The sequence below is a fragment of the Bipolaris maydis genome (assembly GCF_028858645.1).
Source record: "Bipolaris maydis strain C4 unplaced genomic scaffold PSV08scaffold_12, whole genome shotgun sequence".
In the NCBI taxonomy this organism is placed as follows: Eukaryota; Fungi; Ascomycota; class Dothideomycetes; order Pleosporales; family Pleosporaceae; genus Bipolaris; species Bipolaris maydis.
The window spans coordinates 1330147-1349742 of NW_027093868.1; the positions used below are offsets into that span (position 1 = coordinate 1330147).

The 19596-nt window shown below is 48.4% G+C and overlaps 9 protein-coding genes across 9 annotated transcripts; 6 read left to right on the forward strand and 3 right to left on the reverse strand.

The window, feature by feature from the left end:
• Positions 1-76: 76 nt before the first annotated feature.
• On the forward strand, positions 77-2179 carry PSV08DRAFT_404382 (major facilitator superfamily domain-containing protein; the record flags this gene model as incomplete). Its single annotated transcript, XM_014224182.1, has 5 exons — positions 77-163; positions 220-628; positions 679-713; positions 766-1438; positions 1488-2179. 5 exons carry the CDS (start codon positions 77-79, stop codon positions 2177-2179), a joined length of 1896 nt encoding a protein of 631 aa, XP_014079657.1.
• A 375-nt stretch (positions 2180-2554) lies between these two features.
• Positions 2555-3257, forward strand: PSV08DRAFT_379621 (uncharacterized protein). The gene is made up of 2 exons (XM_014224181.2): positions 2555-2620; positions 2678-3257. Exons 1-2 carry the CDS (start codon positions 2561-2563, stop codon positions 3185-3187), a joined length of 570 nt encoding a protein of 189 aa, XP_014079656.1. The 5' UTR covers positions 2555-2560; the 3' UTR covers positions 3188-3257.
• Positions 3176-4100, reverse strand: PSV08DRAFT_364945 (uncharacterized protein). Its single transcript, XM_014224180.2, has 2 exons — positions 3637-4100; positions 3176-3584 (listed from the first exon to the last, which is right to left on the reverse strand). The coding sequence occupies exons 1-2, from the start codon at positions 4034-4036 to the stop codon at positions 3328-3330; spliced, it is 657 nt and encodes a 218-aa protein (XP_014079655.1). The 5' UTR covers positions 4037-4100; the 3' UTR covers positions 3176-3327.
• Positions 4101-5322: 1222 nt separating this feature from the next.
• Positions 5323-6272, forward strand: PSV08DRAFT_364946 (glycoside hydrolase; the record flags this gene model as incomplete). The annotated part of the gene is made up of 3 exons (XM_014224179.1): positions 5323-5607; positions 5661-5720; positions 5772-6272. 3 exons carry the CDS (start codon positions 5323-5325, stop codon positions 6270-6272), a joined length of 846 nt encoding a protein of 281 aa, XP_014079654.1.
• Positions 6273-7816: 1544 nt separating this feature from the next.
• On the forward strand, positions 7817-8528 carry PSV08DRAFT_250418 (carbohydrate esterase; the record flags this gene model as incomplete). The annotated part of the gene is made up of 2 exons (XM_014224178.1): positions 7817-8160; positions 8228-8528. 2 exons carry the CDS (start codon positions 7817-7819, stop codon positions 8526-8528), a joined length of 645 nt encoding a protein of 214 aa, XP_014079653.1.
• Positions 8529-8883: 355 nt separating this feature from the next.
• PSV08DRAFT_228868 (carbohydrate-binding module family 35 protein) lies at positions 8884-10533 on the reverse strand (the record flags this gene model as incomplete). The annotated part of the gene is made up of 4 exons (XM_014224177.2): positions 10294-10533; positions 10177-10244; positions 9759-10119; positions 8884-9705 (listed from the first exon to the last, which is right to left on the reverse strand). The coding sequence occupies exons 1-4, from the start codon at positions 10381-10383 to the stop codon at positions 8884-8886; spliced, it is 1341 nt and encodes a 446-aa protein (XP_014079652.1). The 5' UTR covers positions 10384-10533.
• Positions 10534-13150: 2617 nt separating this feature from the next.
• PSV08DRAFT_404386 (uncharacterized protein) lies at positions 13151-15410 on the forward strand. The gene has a single exon (XM_014224175.1). The coding sequence runs from the start codon at positions 13188-13190 to the stop codon at positions 14922-14924; it is 1737 nt and encodes a 578-aa protein (XP_014079650.1). The 5' UTR covers positions 13151-13187; the 3' UTR covers positions 14925-15410.
• PSV08DRAFT_379630 (uncharacterized protein) lies at positions 15034-17437 on the reverse strand (the record flags this gene model as incomplete). Its single annotated transcript, XM_014224174.2, has 2 exons — positions 16187-17437; positions 15034-16134 (listed from the first exon to the last, which is right to left on the reverse strand). The coding sequence occupies exons 1-2, from the start codon at positions 17345-17347 to the stop codon at positions 15034-15036; spliced, it is 2262 nt and encodes a 753-aa protein (XP_014079649.1). The 5' UTR covers positions 17348-17437.
• Positions 17438-18648: 1211 nt separating this feature from the next.
• On the forward strand, positions 18649-19488 carry PSV08DRAFT_379632 (acyl-CoA N-acyltransferase; the record flags this gene model as incomplete). The annotated part of the gene is made up of 1 exon (XM_066093369.1): positions 18649-19488. The coding sequence occupies one exon, from the start codon at positions 18649-18651 to the stop codon at positions 19486-19488; it is 840 nt and encodes a 279-aa protein (XP_065948630.1).
• Positions 19489-19596: the final 108 nt, after the last annotated feature.

Below are 19596 nucleotides of genomic sequence, written 5' to 3' on the forward strand. Positions count from 1 at the left end.
CATACAACTGACCTTTTCTTTATCTGACATACTTGAATAGTGAGACTGTCTTCTTGGAGATCATCTCCACGTGACCATGGGTCTTCGCAATTGGATTACGCGACCAATCAAAGGTCATCAAATCGGTGTAGAGGACCTCACGGCTGGAGGCAGTGGTATTCCTGTAAGTCTTTTTATGAGGTCGAATCATCTCCTTCATTCGAATGACATTTCTATAAGGAAATAAGGCGGCGGAAATGGACACTGGCCACAATCGATGCCGCGCCCTTTCAAATCTGGGTGGTTGTAGTCGCGGGCATAGGCTTCTTGACCGACGCATTCGGCCTGTTCGCCCTGAATGTTGTCACCCCAATGCTGGGATATGTGTACTGGCCGCGTAATCTCGACAATGGTATGCCAAATGTACCATCAGAAGTCAAGACTGCCATGATGTGTTCAACACTTGCTGCTACAATGCTCGGACAGATAGGATTCGGCGTTGCCGCAGACTTTCTTGGAAGGCGCAAAATGTACGGACTCGAGTTGGTGATTATCATAGTCGGCACCATGCTGCTGTTGATGAGTTCCAACGGTGAGAAAAATAGTATGGCGATTGGGGGGTGGCTGATCACCTGGCGGGCAATTATGGGTACGCAGACAGCTTATTGACACAAGATCGAGTACACTGACACCAGGTAGGAGTTGGTATCGGTGCCGACTATCCATTAAGTGCGGTACAGTATTGACTTTCCTTTTTGAACAAACACATGTTAATTGCGAATCCAGGTTATCACGGCTGAGTTTGCGCCTCGAAAACACCGCGCGCGCATGTTGAGCTGGGTCTTCTTCGCTCAACCTGTAGGACAGCTGCTCGCCAATGTCTTATCGCTAGCAGCAGTGGAGGCGTACAAACCTTGGATTGAGAAAGAACTACCAGCATGCCGGGATGATGACTTGGAATGTTTCCGCGCAGTCGATCGACTTTGGAGGCTAGTCATAGGTATCGGCGTTGTACCGGCCACCATCGCTCTTGCCTTCCGGTTCACAATCCCCGAAAGCCCAAGGTACACACTGGATATATTGCAGAATACGAAGGAAACTCTTGAAGACACCGCGAACTACTTTGGCGCGCCTGAGTTCAACCCAGAGAATGGCGAGGCTGAGATGCGGAACATTGTGCAACCTTCAGCTCCAGCTAGGCCAATGTCACGGCGTTCATCTACCTCCTCGGGTATACCGCCCGATGAGATTGTCTACAGCGATGACGAATCTGAGCATCGTAACAGCAACGATGGTAATCGTCCACATGAGCCTCAGTCGGTGCAGCCGTTACCCGGTGACCCTGACTTCGTTCCTCCACTCGCTTCGTGGGCAGATGCCAGAAACTTCTTCATCACAGAGAAGAATTGGCACTACCTCTTAGGTACATCTTTGGCCTGGCTTTTCCTTGACTTCGCATGTAAGTGGGTTAAGATAGCGCATTTGAACCGCCACTAATGTTGCGTCAGTTTACGGATTAGGACTCTCATCGCCGAAAATCGTCAGCCATATCTGGGAGGAAAACCCTGATAAAAAGCAATCAGTATATGCGACCCTAAGCGGCAACAGCAAACACACCTTGGTCATGGTATCCATTGGCACTGTTGTCGGTGGCCTTTTGATGATCAAGATCGTCAAGTATGTCTCTCCAAAAGTCATCCAGTTTTGGGGGTTTGTAGTGCTTTTTGTACTGTTTATCGTCACCGGAAGTGCTTGGACAACACTTTTGGACAACAGCCGATCTGGACTTATCATTCTTTATGTGCTGAGTCACATTGCCTTCAACCTCGGACCAAACGTAACCACATTCATCATCCCTGCTGAGATATTCCCGACAAGATACCGATGTACATGTCACGGAATAGCTGCAGCTGCTGGAAAGCTGGGCTCTTGGGTTGTGCAGATCTTCATTGCATATGCCTTCCAAACTGGCAAAGACGGCGATGGAGGCAACCTCAAATGGGAGGAGCGTCGGGATTTCGGGCACGTTCTGCAGGTCATGAGTGCGTTCATGCTTGCTGGAGCAGTGACGACTTACTTCTTGGTTCCTGAGACGAGGGATCATGACAATAAGAGTCGGACGATGGAGGTACTGGCATGTGGCAAGAAGGTGATTGATGAGCTTAATCGTCAGCGGAAAAAAGAAGACGAGGATGAATGAGTGTTGACAGCCCTCTGATGTACATAGCCCTTTCTAATACAGCGTTTTGATTTGATTTAAACACGATCACACGTTTGAAAGCCCATATGCCGCGAATACATGAAACGTGCAACGTAACTTACGAGCCGAGCCCAACATATTGCAAGTGAACACAGAACATCAGGCCAGGGAGGGCCGAACATGGGCCTTCGATTTTGCAAATATCGCCAAATTCCAGCTGTATGAACAAGTGCATGATGTGTTATCATTGCAGAGACCCCGTATCAATTTCCACTGTCAAACCTTGAGTGACAACCACTCTCCTAATTAGGCAAAGTGCTGACCTGTGGCAATCTTTGTAATGAGAGCAGCACCAGGGCGATGACACCGTACTCAGCAAAAATGAAAGTCAAGAAGTGGCTTCAGAGCCAACGGAATGAAGAAAGGACCAGTCTCCAAAATGTATGTTGCAACAGACGCGTATGCGCGCAGGTTGCTAATCCTACGTACGTACTAAAGCCGAGAACGGCCCGCGTCACCTTCCTCGATCTGCCGGGCGAGATCCGCAACCAGATCTACGCCTACAGCATCTACGCAGACTTATCGTCCCTTTTCGTAGCAAACTGTACCAAGCCCGAACATTTTGGCGCAACGGTACTACACCCCCCTCTCTTTCGCACATGCCGCCAGATCCGCGCTGAAGCATTCTCCTACCTATGCGCAACGTGTCAGCTTGGGTTTCTTGGCATACGCAGTGCTGTCCTTTTTTTCTCTCTGGTGGGAGAGGCAGTGTCAGAGATCAAGTCGCTTGCTGTGACACGACCTGTGGTATACGACCGAGAGTACAAGGAGAGAAAGGATATAGTGGAGCAGTTTTTTAGCACGCTTGACACTATGAGCGGGCTGTCGAAGATCCGATTTGAGGGATTGGCAGATTGGATAAAGCCCGATAAAAAAGGCGCCAAGTTGGATTTTCACATGAGACTTGAGAAACTACGGGAGAGGCACGTGGTTGTGCAGATCAAGTGACCATGGTTCGATAGATAACAGCCATCGTGCTAATGAGGCTCCGGTTCATGTATGGGTTTCATTACAGAGGTTAGATAGTTACACGTCGGTTTGATAGAGGCGCTGGTGAACAACCCGCAGTATTTCTCCACATTATCATTTTACGCCTTGGTTGGTGACGGTTCCCTGATCATGATCGTGTTTGTATCCTCACCTTCCGCCCCATACTTTGTCAGATCAAATACCGCGGTTTCCTGAGTCTTAAACCCCATCCTCTCATACAGCGGCTTGCCCATAGGCGATGCCTCCAAGAAACCCGGAAGACCGAGTTCGTCAGCCTTGCTGAGACCCCACTTCAATAGCATAGACCCTGCGCCCCTACGGTGATGATCCGGATCTGTTACCAGAATTTGTAGGACTGATTGGTATTAGCGTAATTTCTCTTTGACTTGCGATAGATGATGACTTACAGCAAATGGGTTTGGTATTCACATATTGTTTTCTTGCCCTATTCAAAAAGCCCAAGAAATCTACTAGCGCCTGGTTGTTCAGATCGTCTCCTTCAAGAGTCGGGTACATCTTCTGCGCCTCCTCTTCCGTCTTCTCTTTCTCGGCAATGCGCCACTTTGCACCAGCAATCATCTTGCCGCCGTCTACATCCGTATCTACTACTTTGAGGTAGACAACATCATGCTCTTCGCGCCAGGATTTGACATGCTTGTCGGTGTATTTCTTGATTTGTTCATCGGTGACTGGCTTGGGATTGAGCAAAGAGGCTATGCCACCCCCACTTTCGAAAGCGGCAAGCTGGATTACCGCGAAAGTTCTCAAGTCGTCTGGCGACGTGATGCGGTGGACTTCTAGTGGCATGTTGCATATGTGAGTGGACTACGCTGTAATATGGTGAACAGGAAATAAAATTTCTTGATCCATGTGCTTGGGCGTGAGGTATTCATAAGGCTGTCGTCACGGGATTTGACCCACGAACAAAGGGCGCAAGCACATGAGTCATGTACCAGGCAGCCATGGGCGGGCAAAAAGGTGCCGCATTCACAACACCGAATGCAGAGTTAGCGGCCAAGGGGTATGTCCTTAGCGCGGGGTGAGAGCGAAATTACAGAACTCCTCTTGTCTAATTTTAGTTTCTCTTGAAATTGATATTTCATAGTAGCAATTCAAGCAATTGTGCGTCTAGAGATACAGAAGAAATGTTGGAATTTGATCAAGGAAGTTAGCCGGTTTAAAGTCACCAATTGTGGTGTAGATCGAGAGAAAAGTAAGTATACGTTGGTGTTCTAGGTGGGTGGCACATGAGCGGCTTGATTTGCTGACCTGGCGTTGTATAACGTAGACGAAACATAGCTGATGATTTCTTTGGATTCTGAGGCACGTACGAAAAATATGTCATGTTAATAGCAGCATTCATGACGTCACAAGGAAACAATGTCTGGTACAGAGTAAGCAGCTCTTCGCACCCTCTCTACATCCATACTCCGCTGGCTGTCGTGCCTTATTCTCATCCATCTATCTCTTTGACCATCGGGTCATTTCGTCTTATTTCGTAATACACGCACCTAGTACAACTCGCAAGACCAAGCGGGGTCGCAATGTGTTAAATTTGGTTTAGATAACTTGCCGAACATCTGTTGAACATGAGCGCCAGTATCTCCTGTCCTTCTATACGAATTTGCGGGCGCTTCTTCTGGAAAGGTGATGATCGAGTAAGTCTCGCCTCGTTGACTCTCGATGCCGCTGAATCTAATATCAATGATAAAGTTTTTCGTAAGAGGTGTTGCATACCAACTGCATTCTACACTTGACCCCATCTCGGATGCTCACCTTGCGGAAGTTCGAGAAGATGTTTTTCTCTTCAAGGAGCTCGGTCTCAATACACTCTTCATTTGTAGGCATATGAGCAACTAGGATTATGATGAGGCTGATTTGTGTGTCAAGATTGTATCGACAATACAAAAGATCATACACGGGTCATGAAACTACTTGAAGAAGCAGGGATATACGTCTTCATGGTGGGTATAGCTCTTGTAATTTGCAACTTACACACTCAACTGACTATATGTGCTCCTGCCAAGGCTGTCTCAACACCATTGAATTCCATTAATCGTCTGGCCCCAACCAAGTCTTATAACCCCGACACAATGGCATCATTCTTCAAGACAGTGGACACAATGGCTAAATTTCCGAATACTCTCGGTGTACTGGCTGGTAACGAACTGATCAACAATGATGCCACGCTGCCTGTAGCAGCTGTTCTCAAAGCCGTTGTTCGCGATCTGAAGAAGCACATGAAGCTCCAAAATGAAGCTTGTGGACAACGCATACTTCCTATCGGATACAATGCGGCTACAAGCGGTGCGAGAGACAAGGAAGTGCTGGAATATCTGACTGTTGGTGAGGATCATATCTCGATCGATTTCTGGACGGTGAATGCTCTATCACGAATTGAAAGGATTTTAGACACTAATGCATAATGCAGTGTAAAAATTACGACTTGAAGGGGCTTTCAGATGTTACTAGACTCGAATATGACGACTTGGTAGGCCTTAAATATCCTGGAAATTTTCTACAGTCTAACCCTATAGTGTAGCTTCATAGATTCACCAACACTTGCATCCCGATCTTTCTGTCAGAATACGGCAACAACTCTCAGAAACCCCGCCTTTTTCAAGAAACAACCACCTTGTACTCGTCCGCAATGAGCCGCGTTTTCTCTGGCGGATGCGTATACGAGTTTTGGCAAAACACAAATGGTTATGGGTTAGTCGAGATGCCAAAACATCGAGGCGACAAGCAAATTCCAGCGCATAAGCAAAATTCTGAAAGTGACAGTTTGATATATGAGAGACGAGAGACGGACAGGGGAGTGTTGCTTATTCTGAGAGATTTTGTCAATTACAAGACCAGATTGGCCGAGATTGGCGACATCGAAGTGGAAATTGATGAAGAGAGTACTGAAAAGAAAAAAGAAAAGCAAGAAACTGGCACGGAAGCTATCGGGGGGTGGCAGGCTAATCTTCACGTGCCAGAAAGCTGTGTTGATTGGGTTTCCATCAAAGGAAGTTTTGAAAGGATGAAATTTCTATGGTAATTCGACCATAGTACCAGAGCGTCGTTTTTCTCCAGAAAGAATTCATTTCTCATGAAATACAGGAAATCAAGAATGACTAGGTAGAGGTCCTTAATACTGTTTTTAACTATTACGTTGTTAACTTCGACCTCATTACTTAGTCTTATTGATGCCTTCTTATTTAGGCTAGTAGACTTTTCCTCACTAGCGCATAAAACAGTATCCTCTACTACTAAGCCAAAGCGGGCGATTGCGCCCTTTTGCCTTTCCATGATTCCCGATAACCTATAGGCATGTATATCGAAACATTTGTGGAAACATGCAACCTTGTGTTTGATTTGTAAGCTACTTAGAAGATGCCGTCAATGTGAAGGCGCTTCGCTGGTTGTTACTATGCCTTCATCAATGGCCGTGGACGCTTGCAGCATTGCACCGCATCGCACTACAACTCACCCGCCTTCTGAAATGGGGCTAGATATAAGCTCGAATTCCAATGTCTCGAAGCCTTGATGCCTCTGAACCATCGGTCTTACACACAATCGCGTCTCCAACGGTACCGCAGCCTTACCGCCTGAACAAGCTCACCAAGCCTCGCAGATCCAAAACACATACCCCACCACACTGACAAGGCGTGCAGATCATTCTCGGGAATGGATACTTCCGTGAACCTGAGTGACTGTGTACCTACATATGCTTTATTGTAAAACGCAATCTGATTCGAAAGCTGAAAACGTGGAACGACTGGCTGAAACCGCTACTGTTGAACGACCCCCGCGACAGCTCTCAGTCGCGTGGCGCACTACTTTAGCCACATGCCGAGGTTGCCAATGCTGCATCAGAGTCTTGAATGGTTCCTTAGAAGCTGATAAATCTTCTTGATATAGGGTTTGGCGAGGTTTCCAGAGTTGGTCCAAGTATACGGTTTCCCGCCATGCTGGAGACAGCGTTAATTGGGCCATAAGACCATGAGATCTTGCCAATTAGTCACACGTATTCCACAAGAAGTCAAGGCTGTGGAACCTGCTGACCTTTTGCCTGTTTTACCCACTCCACCCATACCACATATCATACAAGCAAGGCGCTCCAAATCCCGGCATTACGTACCCCAAAGCACGCTAGTGAGGCCGTTACAACCGCCAACCTGTAGTCTTACCGTTCTCAGCTCCAGACTGAAGATGGTTCCAGGAAGCCTCGTTCGACAGGGAAGGGCTCGTAAGATATGTCTCACGAACAGACTGGCAGCTATCGAACGAGCTATTTGAAGAGTGGCATGATGTTTGATGAGCTCTTGGAAGGCAACTGGAAACATCACTGCTTGTATACTATGAGTCGCAAAGTCTTGGATCACCACATTTGCCTCGGCAGCTTCAAATGTAGATGCAGCAGGCTATCTTATAAGAAGGGAGGATAGGCCGTGGAAGATTAGACCATAGCCTCATCTTCATCTAAGCTTCTTCTCAGCGCGGAAAACCTATCCAGTCACTTCAGCTATTTAATATTATTCAGGATTTAATATACATATCCCACGTTACGAAATCGATCATTCATTACACACAAATATCAACATGAAGTCAGCCCTCTTTCTTCTTCCGACGGCTGCATCGGCCGCTCTTATATCGTCAACTCAAAACGACGTCACGAATGGTGGTGCATGCAAGGCTATGACCATTCTCTTCGCCCGTGGTACCACTGAGATCGGCAACATGGGAACCGTCGCAGGTCCGCCTTTTGTCACTGCCGTAGGCGCAATGATGGGCGGAGATGTAGCTGTTCAGGGCATCGCATACCCAGCAGATGTACCTGGATTTCTCGTTGGCGGTGACGCCGGTGGTAGCAAGTTGATGGCCCAGATGGTTGGACAGGTCAAGGCAAAGTGTCCCGACACGACACTGGTCATGGCAGGATACTCGTAAGTGTTTCTCCTCCAACTACATATCTTCATGAGGTTATCGAGATGTCTACTAACAGTCTCAAAGCCAGGGAGGTCAACTCGTTCACAATGCAGCTGCCATGCTCAGCGCTGACGACTCTGCCTTTGTCTCCAGCGCCGTCATCTTCGGTGACCCAGACAACGGCCAGGCTGTCGGCAAAATCGCTGCTGCAAACACAAAGATTATCTGTGCAACTGGCGATCTTATTTGCGCTGGTCAGGCTATCATTCTGCCGCCCCATCTGTCGTATGGTGCAAATGCGAATGAGGCGGCCCGGTTCGTCACCAGCAAGATGGCTGGCAAGGCGGCTGCACGATTGGTCAAGGCAAGGAGCTTTACCGCATAAGCGGTTTCTGCGACTGAGAAATCTTTTCTTTTCTTGTGCTATGCCTTTAAATGTGCATAATACGCAGTTATGAGTGTGAAAACGAGTGCAGGCCAGCTCGTCATGTATACAAATATATCCCTTAGATACACGTCATGTCAAATATCCGTCACTTCATAGATACATCTCTTCAAATGAAGAAGGAAGAATAGAGATATCGCTAGTACGTGTGTTCATGGTCAGAGGTGACTTTGGATGTCGTCAGAATTATGGCTCAGCTAAAATATATACACACATCTCCCACTTCCTCAGCTCCAGCCCGACCCTGTATCAAAGAACCATCTTCTTCGTAATGTACTAAACCGTATGTAGTTACTTAGGTCACAGGCACAAATACCCGATCGATATCAGGTCCCCAGCCTCCATTGTTTCCTGCAATCTTAATCTCATTACTGCCCTGCTTCAAGTCAACATGCACAACCGAGCTACCTGGGTCGCCTCCACCATTTGGAACAAACGCAACCTTTTGTGTTATTCCATTGACGGTGACATCTGCATACCGCTGCGTGCTGTCACCATTGAGATACTTGATCCTAAGCGTAGTGCGTGTCGTAGCCGAAGACTGAGCATTGGCAAAGGTGATGACGCCTGATGATGTACCGCCAATGTACCCCGCTGATTGCGAACCTGAGCAAGACGAGCATGAGAGTATTCGCGCGCCGCCAGATAGTGTTGCGGACTCGCCCTCATAGGAGTTTTCGGTGGGCCCGGCAGTCATGGCACCAGTGCTGGGATTGATGATCCAGTTTACCGCGTTCTTCATGGTCGCAGTTGTGCCGGAGATTTGCAGCGGAAGCCAGACGTACGTGCTTCTCATGAGGTTTTCGCTGTGCCATCGGTCGCCCATGTACATGAAGCTGTTGCCGACGGGAAGGACGAAAGTGGTCTGAGATGCGTATGTGTTGGATCCTGAGTCAGCGAACTTTTTCCACGCAGACCACGGACCGGAAAGAGAGGTCGAGGTGCTGTAATAGTTATCATTGGGGTTCCAGCCGGTAAGTTGCGAGGCAAACATGAAGTATACTCCGTTGCTCTTGATCACAGCTGGCGACTCGTATTTTTCGGCCCATTTATAAACATTTGTTGTCACGTTCAAGTAGTCGTCGGAAAGGGCGTTGATGCGAAGACCGTTTGCGCGCTACTTTTGTTAGTAACATGTAGACATAGAGAAGCCATAGGGTAAAGTCGTACATCTTCTGTCAGCAAATAGCCCTTTTCATCGTCATCGACAAACACACCCGAGTCTCGGCTCTCGAATCCGAGCGGCCGCTCACTCCCCAGGTAAGTATACTTTCCGCAAACGGTGTCGCCAACAGCTACACCGATTTTGGCTTCTTGGTAATCGGAGCTATCGATGTGCATCCAAAGCACATATTTGCCGGTTTTCTTGTTGTGGATGACTTTTGGTCGCTCGATGACACGGTTAGGGCCCGTGTCTCCGGATGCGGTGCGCGAAAGTAAAGCGCCCTCATAAGTCCATTCTACAAGGTTGCTCGACGAGTAGCAGTTGATGTTCTGGAAAGAACTGCCATTTGTTTTGTCTTCGCCAACCCTTGGATGATGTTAGTGGCGGACCAGGGTACGCAATGTGTTGGGCCATTTGGCGTACCAATACCACTTTCCGCCATCTTTTATCATACCTCCGCCATGAGCTTGGATATGTTGACCGATGTTTGTCTGGGTGTAACTTAGCCAAGGTTGAATCTATGCCGAAAAATTAACATACTGCCGTCCACGTGGCTCCAGGTACAATTTGCAGCGATGCGGTCGCGACTGAAGCCAAAAGGCCCAGACCTGCGACACTGAAGAGACGCATTATGAGGACGGCTGATGCAATCCACTATGGCAACTACGCGCAAATTCCGGGGCACACCGAGTTTATAGCTTTTTTTCGCTTTACTAGGAGCTCATTGACGGAACGTAAGACGGCATCCTAGGCGGTCACAAGTAAAGCGCCTCATTGCAAGAGCCCAGGGGTGGTGTATTGCAGGGTTCGATTACACCAAACTAGGTTGAGATTAAACCACAAATCAGCCTCTTGAAATCAATAACTCGGATTTTAAACTTCTACTCCTGACTGTTCGGGCGTAATCTTTACCCGTAAAATATAGCCGGGGCAGGGATCGGCAGAAAGATGGTGGGGAAGCGCTAGTGTTGAATACTTGAAGAGAGCTATACTCCGGGATCGAGCCCATTTGAGCATTCGATAATTGTGTCCACCCCTGCGCATAACGTACCATCGCTTTTCTGCTTGGTGGTATATTAATCCGCGTCACACAGGATTGCCGAGCGTTGAAAACACACGTGATGACATCCTTGCAAAGATCTCGGGAGCTTGTCACCGAGCAGTAACCCATCCGACATGCAGATCATCGCATGACGTCGATTCCATCAATACGAATTTAGAGTGTGAAACCTGAAGAGGCAGGTCCAAGACAAACAGACGTTGCTAAGCTATTTCAAGTTTAAAATTGGCTTGAAAAGATGAGGGGTGAGCCGAGTACATATGCATGTGATTGGCATACTTTCCGTTCTGGTACGTGGGCAATGGATCAAGCAAGAGTAGAGCTTGCAACATCCAAAGCTCAATCGCGGGGAAGAAACTCCGGAAGGACTAGCACTGGTATCAAAAGGCATGATTGGTGCAACTAGATGGCAGCACGCTGCTTCATACTGATGCGCTTTCGTCAGGAGAACAAACTGTCTACCCTTATCCCGTACCCATGATACCCATCTTGTAGTTTGTTCGGCACGTGTCCCTTTCTGTGTCTGTTGCCAGCAAAGCATTTGAAGCGCGTATGCAGTCTCAAAGATAAATGCGACATCCGAATTCAACAACGGTAATGACATGCTACGGAACTAAAAATAGTATTTGATAGCCCAAAGGCAACCAGGGGTAGCATGGTGATCTTACTCAGAATTTCCTCAGGTCCTCACACCTCGTACCATTGGTCGTGTGCCTGGGAACTATGTAAGTCCTTCCTCGCAGTAAGGTCTATATGGGTTCGTGTTTCGTGTTGTGAATCTCGACTAAACCATAGTGTATCGGAAGATGCAAAAAAGCGAGCGGTCCATTGAGTAATGTTGTGTTGCTGTTGGTTGCGGCGCAGTGTCCGTGAAGTACGAAGGGAATGTTTCATACATCCTGGGGTATGCGCAAGACTGAGGAGTCGTCCGGAACTTTAAACTCAGGCATAGGAATCGTGCAGCCTACACAGGCGGGAAAATCTGATACAGTCAGCACTTGTTTGTTGTCCTTGTCATGCTGCGTCATAGAATCCGGGAAACGGGCCTTGTGAGCGGAAGAAGCGCTCCGCATCAGCCTTCCCTCACTACATGCGCTACGATGAGCAATATATCTAGCCCTCAAATGCACGTACACATTATCATATAAGCCAGCTATGTCTACATATACATTTTGGTAAATTTCAACCAATGTTTTCGAAGACATTAGGAATTCGAATAAAAGAAAAAGAGGGGTGGCCGATGTGCTATCGTATAGCGCTACTTACGATATGCACTATTCAACATACAGAGGCCGGTATTCTTAGGATAATGGAAATTCTTTTGTCACTGGGTGGTATGCTTTTTAATCGCTACCGAACAAGATAAGCTGTTTTCAAGTGTTGCTTTGTAGACATAGTCATAGCAACTTGGACCACGAGAACTTTTGCTATAATTTTGCAGGTCTAACAGATCTCTCACCCAAGACAAATTGAGCATGGAATACACTGTCCCGTGACAGAGCAGCAAGTTCATAGTGTCCTACCGCAGCAAGCCCCCGTCACTGTATGCAATGTTACAATTCACCATGGACAATGTACCATGTGCTTCAACTATGTGGATTGCAAATGCCAGGTGTTGAATCATACAGGTACTCATAGTATCCCGACAACGTATCAAGTGCCCTCTATACTTAAGTTTCCATCTTTTCCCGTACTCTTGCATTCATCATCTGACCTTGCATCAATCATCCTTGTTTATCATAAGCGACTCGACCTTCATCATGCGCTACCTTCCTTTTCTCCTAGCGATACTCGCTATTTTGGCAGTCTCAAACGGTACGGAATTCCATGAATCACCAAAAATTCATTCAACCACGAGCAGTGAGGAGAATGTGGCATCGGTTGTAGCTGAAGCAGACCAGTTTAAGAGGACCTTAGAACAAGGTGAATTGCCTACATCATCGGCGGTAGCCTTGATTGTTGCATTGACAGCATCCATCCTACTTTGCAGCTAGGATTAAGGAGCGGGATACCTCATCAGCGAGTAAAGAGAGGCATATCATTAAGGCAAGTGTTGTGTATGGACTACTTCTTGGTGGTCGCTGGTACGACTCAAGATGTTCACGCAAACTATGCATATTTCGACAGTAAATAGAATTGAAGAATGTTATGATTTCATTGCAGATAGATAGACCAAGACACGGTGTTTAAAAGCCTCAAACGGTGTTACAGCGAACAATTGAGAGAGGGATGTAGGAGAAAGACCCGAATAGGCCTAGTGCTGTCTGCGGAGTTCTCGGAGGTGCCAAGAGAATGTTTGCATTGTTTGCAGCCATGCCCAAAAATCCCCAAACACTGGTTGACGTCGTCATTCCAGCAAAGACTGGCCATAGTTATGGCACCTTCACGAGCATACGTTCCTTCAAGGGCGCTGATCCAAGCCCTTTCGCGGCCGCAGCCTAGAAGGTGTCCGCTTGCCCGTCCTCTCCCAATCCAATTTCTTCGTGGAAAACGCTCCAAAACCACCAAAGATGAAAAAGTACGCCAGAATGCCGATATGGAACCTAGCCCATCGGTACTAGAGCGTATTAAAGGCTCAAGATCTATATTTGATGACGAAGAAAAGATGGACAAAGCAATGCGCCCATTATCCGACGCCGAACTGGAGCGCGACGATCTCCCCGTCATCAATTGGTACGAACAGGATCTGGACAAGGGCACGCCTCAGCGTCTCATTGAACGCATAGCAACTGTCGAGGACCGCAAGAAGGACAAAGAGATGTACACTATGATAGAAGAGTCACAAAAGAACCCCGACTACGACGATGCCAAACTAAACCGGCGCCTCATCGACAGCCTCCTCTCGAACCCAAACTTCGCCGAGTTGACGGAAGAGCTGAGGGATATCAAACAGAGCATCAAGTCTAAAGAAGAGCTTGAGGCCATGGATGAAGAAGATGCACTCGAGGCTGAAGCAAGCAGCAAAGAGTTCAACGCAGGTCTACGCATGGCCACACATGAGGCTATACAAGAACTCATCGACGACCCAGACATTGGTGATGCAAAGGAAGACTTACAAGAAGTCATTGACAAGATGCCGGAAATGGAGGACATCGACAGCCTCGAGTTTCAACAAATACTACAAAAGGCTATGGCTAAGCTAGAAGGCAACGAGGCTATGAAGAAGAAGATTGCCGCGCTGGACGCAGATGTAAGCGATGCGGAACTAGAAGAAGAATGGGAACAGTATCAGAGAAACACTAGTGATGCTATCACTGAAGCCGAAACGCCAGATGACGACCTTGCCATGCCAACACCAGAAGATATGCAGGATGTGGACAAGCTTCTGCATCAGATGCGCGATGTCATGAAGTCACTGGGTGGTGACTCCAACCTCGAGGCCGAACTCGATGCAGCACTTAGGGAGGACCCAACAGGCACACAAGATCAAGAAGGCGTCTTCGAACGCGAAATGGATCCCGAAGAACTAGCCGAAGAACTCAAGAAGCTCGCTCTATCTAAAGCATCGCAGCCCCTACAGATCGAAGAGGAGGAGGAACAAGTACCTGCCGAACTACAAGCCAAGGTTGACAAAATCATGGAAGATCCCAAACTTATGGAAAAACTCATGTACATCCAAAAGCTCATTTCAGAACACAAACCGCAACCTGGCGACTTGACGACGCTCGCTCACGAGACGGCGCCAGATCCATACGAGCTCGATGACAGTCGCACTGCTACACTCAAGGAGCGCATGATCATGGCACGTCAGGACCCAGAACACAGCGCTGCTCTCGACCACCTTTGCGTTCACCTCCCACCCCCATTCAATATCTCGCCTGCGCTCAAGTCCTTCAATCAAGCGATCCAATTTGCGTATATCGGTGCCAACGACGACATCAGACGCATACTTTGGCGCTCATACCAAAAAGCGCGGTCATTGCCGACATTTCTACAAAACATTAGTGATGAGGCGTGGGACATCTTGTATTATTCCCAAGCTGTCACTTGGAGCAGTAATCAGAACAGACAGACTCATCTCAAGATTCTCCTCGCGGACTTGAGCAGTGTTGGCAGGGACGGACCACCTACACATCCGAGTACGCTTGCAAATGGAGGTGCAGAGCATTAAGCTCTCTTACGAGAAGTTGTGCTAAGAAAATATTGTACGATAAAACGGCGAAGAGTAGAATATGATACCCCTTTCAATCAATCACCAAAACATACCATCCCTGTATCACTTATTCCCCCCTCTTCAAATCCTTCGCCCTAGGCCTCTCGTACCAACTCTCATGCTGATAATCCTTCTTCGGGCCCTGCACCTCATACCTCACCATAAACCGCTCAATCCGCACCCCTCTGAACCGAAACTCACACGTATTCCTGTAAGTATCGGGGTCGCACCAATGATACCCCCTTGCCATCCACCCGCTATCTTTCCTCTCCGGCGCATAAAACTCCCACGTATTGAAGAGCGCGCCTACGCTCTCGTTATCCTCGGATACGAACCACGCTGTAATCTTGTCGCGGGCCTCCGAGTACCGGTATACGTAGCGTCGGGTTGCGGGGAATGAGAGGCCGTTGTCCATGGCGAAGGTGCCGTTTTCAATGTAGAGATACTCTGCGGAGTAGAGTGCGGCATCTGTCGGCTCGCGCGGATGGAAATGCGCGGTGCCGGTGAAGATGCCGCCGGGGGTATTGGTACGGGATTCGATTTTGCGGTGAATGTTCCAGACGCCTTGCATGGCTGTGAAGACGGCTGCTGCGACGAAGCGCGCGTTTTCAGAGGATGCTTTGATCAGTTCGGCGACTTCCTGGACGACTTCTTTGGCTTGGGGCCCGGAGTTTGCGCCTTGGTAGCGTGAGGGGAATGCGGGACCGGTTTGTTTGCCGTCGAAGGCGGAGTCGTCGCGTGAGAGACCTGCTTCGCGTGCGAATTCTTCGATTAGGCCGACATAGTCTGACATCCAGAACTGCGGGACTTGAAGGGGGTCTTTCATCATGGCTTCGCGCATGTGCTTTGTAGCGTCTGGCCTGTAGATCTCACGGTCTAGAGATTGTAGAAGCTTGTATGTTTCCTGTTTGGCCCAGGTTTCTGCAAGAAAACGAGCTTGGGTCTCCATTACTCCCCAGTAGGGCCCTTCGTAGAATCCAACGAAGCCAAGGGTAGGGAACTTGTTTGCGAATATGGAACCACGTGACAGGACGAACGGTATTCTTGCATTTGGTAATGTGTCTTTGTCACTTAGCAGTTCCCTCACCTGAGGGTCAAGCCAGTCGAGGTCAGTCTTATATCCTGTAGCTTCAATTATACCAGTTACGTCAGTTAGTTTGCTGGTGCCCTAGTAGACTTCAGTGCTGCTGTGAGTTTATACGAAAGAGCAATAAACTTACAGATGCCTCCTTCTCTAAGGCATGATACCATGGCTTGTATTGTTTTAGTTCAATGTCAAAAAGTTCGCTTTCCGACTGCTGATCGACCTTATCCACCCAGCCCTGCACTGGTACAATGGTCCCATCTCTTACAAACTCCATATACGTATCCGTGATACCCGTGTACCCAGGGTGTTGCATGTGCTCTGCATCGTATGTAAGATTTGGATATCCAAAATCACTCTGGTCGCCTCCTAAACTCGACCTCAGAAAATCATGTCCTTTTTTTGCCTTTTCAGGCGGTACAGTAGCGATGGCTGCTGTTATTTCTCCATCACCGCGCCGTGAGAGGTTGTAGAGAACAAGATCAAGAGGAAGAAACTTTGGCGCTTGATTGAATATTCCGTCTTTGTCTTGCGGATCTTGGGGCAGATATCGCTGCAGGCAATAAAAAGGTCGATTGAAAATATGATAGACTGTGCTTGCAGCATGGGCAGGCTTTTCTCTACTAGGAGAATGCCTTGCATTCGAAATCTGAAAGGCCGCTTGTGATGCTGCTTCTGAGCCACTGATGCCCCCTCCAATGACGGCAATCTTTCCAGACCGCCCACTCAACTCAGATACATTGCGAAAACGAGAAGAGTGTTGAATGTTTGGAAGATTTTTAGATGCTGAGGGATCGAAGGATTTGGAGGGTTTGCCAAAAAAGCCGCTTGCGATGATGAGCCGGTCGAACGTGATGGTGGTGTGCTTTCCGGACCCATCATCACTAGTTACTTTCCAAGTCTTATTGTCTTGTAGTCGCGCATCGATAACACATGTTCGGAGGATGATATTTTCAATGATTCCAAAAGTCTCCGCGTACGTCTCAAGGTATTTCCCAGCTTGCCAAGCCTTTGGAAACATGGGCGGTGCGTTTGCACCAGATTGCAGAGCCTCTGGATCAACGGATTTCCACGAAAGATCAGGAAGAGCCACTGTGAATCTGCTGAGGTTTGTTCGCATATCTGGGCTGCATTTATCGCCAAATCCTCCCCGCTCATCCCTCCACATGCCTCCAACCCGCTCGGCTCTCTCATAAACGGTGACAGTGTATCCAGCCTGTTTTAATGTCTTCGCGGTGACTAATCCCGCGGGGCCGGCGCCTACGATCAACACCGAGGTTTCTGAAGGAAGTGCCATTGTAGGTGGGCCCCTTGTGACATGAAAATGTGCCCGGTGCAAAATGGAGATTGAAAAAGCCTCAAAGGTTGGATGCAAGTCAGAATAATGTTACAAGTGTAAAAAGGTGGAGCAGAGTTAGACGGCGTTGAAGTGCTCGATGCTAGTGTTGAAGACGCTAAACGAATGCCCCTCGAAGAATTGGCCAATGAAAACATGGTTCAACACAGAGCACGATGACAGCTGCAGGAACGACGTATGAAATAGATTTTATTCGGTGAGTACACCAGAGTTGATCAGAGTGTCTTTCATTGCCTGAAATTGCGTTTTTCCATGCTGCGATTGAGTCAGTAGACTGAATGGGCGCTGTGATGCTGTGAAGAAACATACGGAGATTAAGTATCGAATGTGGCCCTGGAGAGAGAGAGATTAGCTGGGGTACATATCAAGTCATGATTTTTTGCGTACTAGGTCAGTTACTCGACGATGTTGTTCAAACTCTGATCTTGCAAACTGTCGCATATCCTTCCTTGCCGCTTCATCGGGGATGTTGGCCGTACTCCGCACAATGTCTCGCCACAATGCCAGCACGCGCTGTCGCTGAATGAACTGCATAGAAGTCAGCCCGTTTCGATTCGCTCTTATGCACATGCAAATATCACGTACGTGGTCGAGGCTAACAGGACTTTTCCCACGAGCGCCTAGCCGAGAAAGAGGCTTGGACGCTACTGTCGCATATCTTCGCAACATGTCCTCGATGCGATTCGACACACACGATTTGCCTGGACTTGAGAATGCAGAACCACTGACTGACAGCAATGGGTTTTGGTAGGATGAGCGAGGCTCTTCACACTGATGCAGACTGACGTAAAGAGATGAACTAGACCGTGATGGCGCTAGATCTGCAACGACGCCGACGTGGGACCGCGGCAGACAACGACTCGCATTTGAGATCGGATGGCGCTGCGTAGCTACACTTGCTTAGAATATGTGATCGCAGATAGCGCAACAGATATCACGGTATTCAGTTGTTTCATGCGTAGTGAATTTGGACAGTCATCGTCCTCTGGTTTTTCGTTGTACGTAGACTTCAAACCAAAATGACGACCTGCCCCGCGACGCGTTCCCCACAACGCGCCCTTCACCCCACTAGCAACACACACGCACAGGGGCTAATGGCAAACTCACCTTTGTTGGTTCAGCGTAGTTGAACGAGATAATTGTTCGGACGGTGAAGTCAGGAAATCACCTTCCAAGTCCCCAACTTTCCACTGGTTCGAAAGATCCAAGTTTTCCTCCGCCAATCCGCCTGAACAATCAACATGCCTCACGTCGTCCAACGCACGCTTATAGTAAAAACGCTATTCGAAGACAAACTTGTCGGCTTCAAATCCTACGAGTCACCAAATCAACCATTTCCACTAAGCTTCGATCTCGTAACCTCAGGCACCCAACTCAAAGAAGAGGACCTCCAGGCCTGCATCGAGCTCGTCGAGCAAACATCCGGAGACGACTACCGCGCCTCAAGAATCGGCTGGAACACGCGCAAGAAGCGAGAAGAAATGATGGACAAGGACATGATATACCTGCTCGTCCGCCAAGCCAATCCCGACCAAGCGTCTGCACCTGAACCCCAAGACCAACAACAACAAGTCGAGCAAGACACGCAGTCAGAAAACAAAGAGACGAGCGACCAAGAAACAGGTAGCGCTAAGAGACGAAAACTGGATCCATCATCTCCTCAGCACGTCCAACCAGACGACCTCGAACAACTCGCCCAAACCTACACTTCCATCTCCACCCCCACACCTCCCCCACCACCAGCCTCCCCCAACCCCCCTATCCTCGGCTTCATCTCCTTCATGTTCACCTGGGACGACCCCCCGCACCAAGACCGCCCCGTAGTCTACATCTACGAAATCCACCTCTCCCCACCCCTGCGCCACCAGGGCCTCGGCTCGCGCCTGATGACCTTCGTCGAAGCCGTCGCGCGTGCCTGCAGCATCGGGAAAACAATGCTGACAGTCTTCGTAGCGAACGAGGGCGCAAAGAAAATGTATGAGAAGTTGGGGTATCAAAGGGATGAGTGTAGTCCTGTTGATAGGGTTATGCGGAGGAAGGTGGTCAAGGCGGAGTACGTGATTATGAGTAAGAAAATGTGAGTCTGGTGTCATTTGTACTTTACCATGCGGGATATACAATAAAAAGAAAGGTAGTATCACGTGCCTAGACCGTAGCTGTATATTATGATCTTCTTTCGTACAAAAAGG

What these genes read in the sequence shown, in the direction of transcription:
- PSV08DRAFT_379621 (XM_014224181.2), top strand. Translation starts at nt 2,561, where the DNA reads ATGAAAGTCAAGAAGTGGCTTCAGAGCCAACGGAATGAAGAAAGGACC. An exon ending in AAAGGACCAGTCTCCAAAAT is followed by an intron (nt 2,621 to 2,677) that starts GTATGTTGCAAC and finishes TACGTACTAAAG; the next exon opens with CCGAGAACGGCCCGCGTCAC.
- PSV08DRAFT_364945 (XM_014224180.2), bottom strand. Translation starts at nt 4,036, where the DNA reads ATGCCACTAGAAGTCCACCGCATCACGTCGCCAGACGACTTGAGAACT. An exon ending in GAATACCAAACCCATTTGCT is followed by an intron (nt 3,585 to 3,636) that starts GTAAGTCATCAT and finishes AATACCAATCAG; the next exon opens with TCCTACAAATTCTGGTAACA.
- PSV08DRAFT_404386 (XM_014224175.1), top strand. Translation starts at nt 13,188, where the DNA reads ATGGCACCTTCACGAGCATACGTTCCTTCAAGGGCGCTGATCCAAGCC.